The sequence below is a fragment of the Poecilia reticulata genome, unplaced genomic scaffold (assembly GCF_000633615.1).
Source record: "Poecilia reticulata strain Guanapo unplaced genomic scaffold, Guppy_female_1.0+MT scaffold_1355, whole genome shotgun sequence".
NCBI classification, from domain to species: domain Eukaryota; kingdom Metazoa; phylum Chordata; class Actinopteri; order Cyprinodontiformes; family Poeciliidae; genus Poecilia; species Poecilia reticulata.
Window position 1 is genome coordinate 1 of NW_007616090.1, and position 3274 is coordinate 3274.

At 40.7% G+C, this 3274-nt stretch overlaps 1 protein-coding gene across 1 annotated transcript; it reads left to right on the top strand.

The window, feature by feature from the left end:
• Nucleotides 1–85: 85 nt before the first annotated feature.
• LOC103461412 (extracellular calcium-sensing receptor-like) lies at nt 86–3270 on the top strand (the record flags this gene model as incomplete). The annotated part of the gene is made up of 7 exons (XM_008403712.2): nt 86–382; nt 473–762; nt 849–1144; nt 1618–1823; nt 1911–2132; nt 2233–2356; nt 2435–3270. Coding segments are annotated over exons 1-7 (2235 nt in total), but the record flags the coding sequence as incomplete, so codon positions are not given.
• Between the last annotated feature and the right edge of the window lie 4 nt (nt 3271–3274).

Genomic DNA, 3274 nt, shown 5'->3' on the forward strand with positions numbered 1-3274 from the left:
TTTTTTTTTTTTTTTTTTTTAAATATTAGGATATTTTTTTTTTATCCTGGGTTAACATCAGAACTCTCCTCATTTCGTTCTGTGCAGCTTCCTCGCCCGGGGGCTGCGCTTGTCTCGCACAATGGTCTTTGCTATTGAGGAGATAAACAACAGCACAAAGCTGCTGCCTGGCATTAGACTGGGTTATCAGATATTTGACACTTGTGCCTCTGTGCCTGTTGCCGTGCATGTGGCATTTCAGCTTTCTAACGGCCAAGATCCCGTGTTTTACCAGGGAAACAACTGTTCAAAGTCTGGAGAGGTGATAGCTGCTGTTGGAGACTCTGGATCCACTACATCCATCAGCATCACACGAATTATTGGGTCCTTTAAAATCCCTCTGGCATGTTGTGTATACTAGTTAAAAACTAATTTACGTACATTAAAATGTTAAAGTCATTATTGTTAATTTAAAATGATATTCCTTTTGTAGGTGAGCCACTTTGCCACCTGCGCCTGCCTTTCAGATAAACACGAGTTCCCGACTTTTTTCAGAACTATTGCCAGTGACCATTACCAAGCTGCTGCGCTAGCCAAACTGGTGAAGCACTTTGGCTGGACGTGGATCGGAGCCGTCCATGCAGACTCAGATTATGGAAACAACGGCATGGCTTCTTTCCTTGGCACAGCACTCAAAGAGGGGATCTGTGTGGAGTACATTGAATCTTTCTATCGAACTGACCCAAAGAACAAGATCAAAAGAGTAGCTGACACCATCCGCAGGTTTTTGAATGTTTTATTTTGCCATTGTGCCTTAGAGTTATGTGAACCTTAATTAAATTTTTTTGTATACATTATTGTTTTTTCAGATCTACAGCCAAAGTAGTTTTGGCATTTGCAGGTGGGGGTGACATGAAAGTCCTCTTAGAGGAGCTGAGCAGAGAACCTACCCCACCTCGGCAGTGGATCGGAAGTGAAGGCTGGATAACCGAAACAAACTTGATGAGCTTCAGTTTCTGTGCAGGAGCCATCGGAGTTGCCATTCAGCGATCCGTCATACCGGGTCTGAGAGACTTTCTGCTGAATCTCTCTCCTTCAGAAGTGGCAGCTTCATCAGTGCTGACTGAGTTCTGGGAGGATGCGTTCAACTGCAGCCTGACAGAAAGTATGAAATTCTTGTCTGTGTGTTTTTCAGTTTAATACTTAATTTACATAAGATATGTTCACTCTGAATGGGAAATTTATTCCAATAATGACAACATTTTCTTAAACCATCAGCTGTTATTATTGTCAATATTTTCTATTCACTCAGTTTCGCCCAAGAATTTGTTAGTAACATTAATTTGGACTGTTTCTAGCAGGTCCAATTTTTTGAACTTTACAAAGGTGACTAATCTTTTTGTGTATTTTTTCCAAAGTTCAGTTTCAAATACATCAACAGAACAACAAAGTGCCAAAGACGAAGTAGATAATGCTTCCAATAACTCCTCAGTTATAGGTTAAAAGTAACACATTTTAACTGATGTTTAGTTTATAAAACTACTGATAACAAACCCTAGAGTAATATGTCTATCAATTTGACATGCATGAGATGTTGTGTGTATTTCCATGTTTATTAGACTTTTTTCTTCTCCTTAGCTGCTGATCCACATAAGGGAAGGTGTGACGGAACTGAAGATATTAAAACCCTTAATAGTCCATACACTGACACGTCTCAGTTAAGAATTTCTAACACGGTTTATAAGGCTGTTTATGCAGTAGCACATGCCATTCACAATGCAGCGTGTCAGGAAACAAACGGAACTACTCAGTGTGACAAACACATGCGTCTAGAGCCTGAACAGGTTAGTTTAAGTAAAAAGTAAATCATTTTTTAACTGGTTTTCTTGTATTGATTTTTTTTCTCTCCCTGTGTCTTTCTGATTTTGCAGGTTTTTACTGAACTAAAGAAAGTAAACTTTTCCCAAAATGGTTACCATGTTTCATTTGATCCCAATGGAGATTCTGTGGCTTTTTATGAACTGGTAAACTGGCAGAAAAGTGAGAGTGGAGTTATTGAACTGGTAACAGTGGGATATTATGATGCCATGCTGCCCGATAGCCAGGAGTTTCTCATCAACAGGAATATTACCTGGATGGATGGTTACAAACAAGTAATGAATCTATTGCCAAAAATTTATGCAGTGTTCATACACTGAAGATGCTTGTAAAATATGGTTAAATTATTGTTCTTTTTCTTTGACTAAATTACAGGTACCGGAGTCTGTTTGCTCTGACAGTTGTCCTCCAGGAACTCGTAAAGTGTTGCAGAAAGGCAGGCCCATCTGTTGCTATGTTTGCATACCATGTCCTGAAGGGGAGATCAGCAACATGACTGGTAAAATCCTTACATTTTCTTTATTTACATTTTCAAATAATTTAGTGTTGACACATGTGTCTACACCATTTATTTTAGATCCCCCTGATTGCTTCCCATGTCCCAGAGAGTTCTGGCCAAATGCAGAGAGAGATGCTTGTTTCCCCAAACCTGTGGAGTTTCTTTCCTATGAGGAAATCTTGTCAATCATCCTGGCTGTAGTTTCCATCAGTGGAGCCTGTCTGGCCATTGGCACAGCAATGATTTTCTTCTATCACAGAACGACTCCAATTGTCAGAGCCAACAACTCAGAGCTGAGCTTCCTGCTGCTCTTCTCTCTGACTCTGTGTTTCTTATGTTCACTAACTTTCATTGGAGCCCCCTCTGAGTGGTCCTGCATGCTGCGGCACACAGCGTTTGGCATCACATTTGTTCTCTGTATCTCCTGTGTTCTTGGCAAAACGATAGTGGTTCTAATGGCCTTTAAAGCTACACTTCCTGGTAACAATGTCATGAAATGGTTTGGACCTGTACAACAAAGAATGACTGTAGTGTCTGTAACTTTTATCCAAGTTTTAATATGCATCATATGGTTGGTTGTGAGTCCTCCCTTCCCAGTGAAAAATCTGACCACCTACAAGGAGAAGATCATCCTGGAATGTGCGTTAGGCTCTGCTGTTGGTTTCTGGGCTGTGCTCGGCTACATCGGCCTGCTGGCTGTGTTTTGCTTTGTGTTAGCTGTTCTAGCTCGGAAACTACCTGATAATTTCAACGAAGCCAAGATGATAACCTTCAGCATGTTGATATTCTGTGCCGTCTGGATCACCTTCATCCCAGCTTATGTCAGCTCTCCTGGAAAATTTACTGTGGCTGTGGAGATATTTGCTATTCTGGCCTCCAGTTTTGGACTGATACTGTGTATATTTGCTCCAAAGTGTT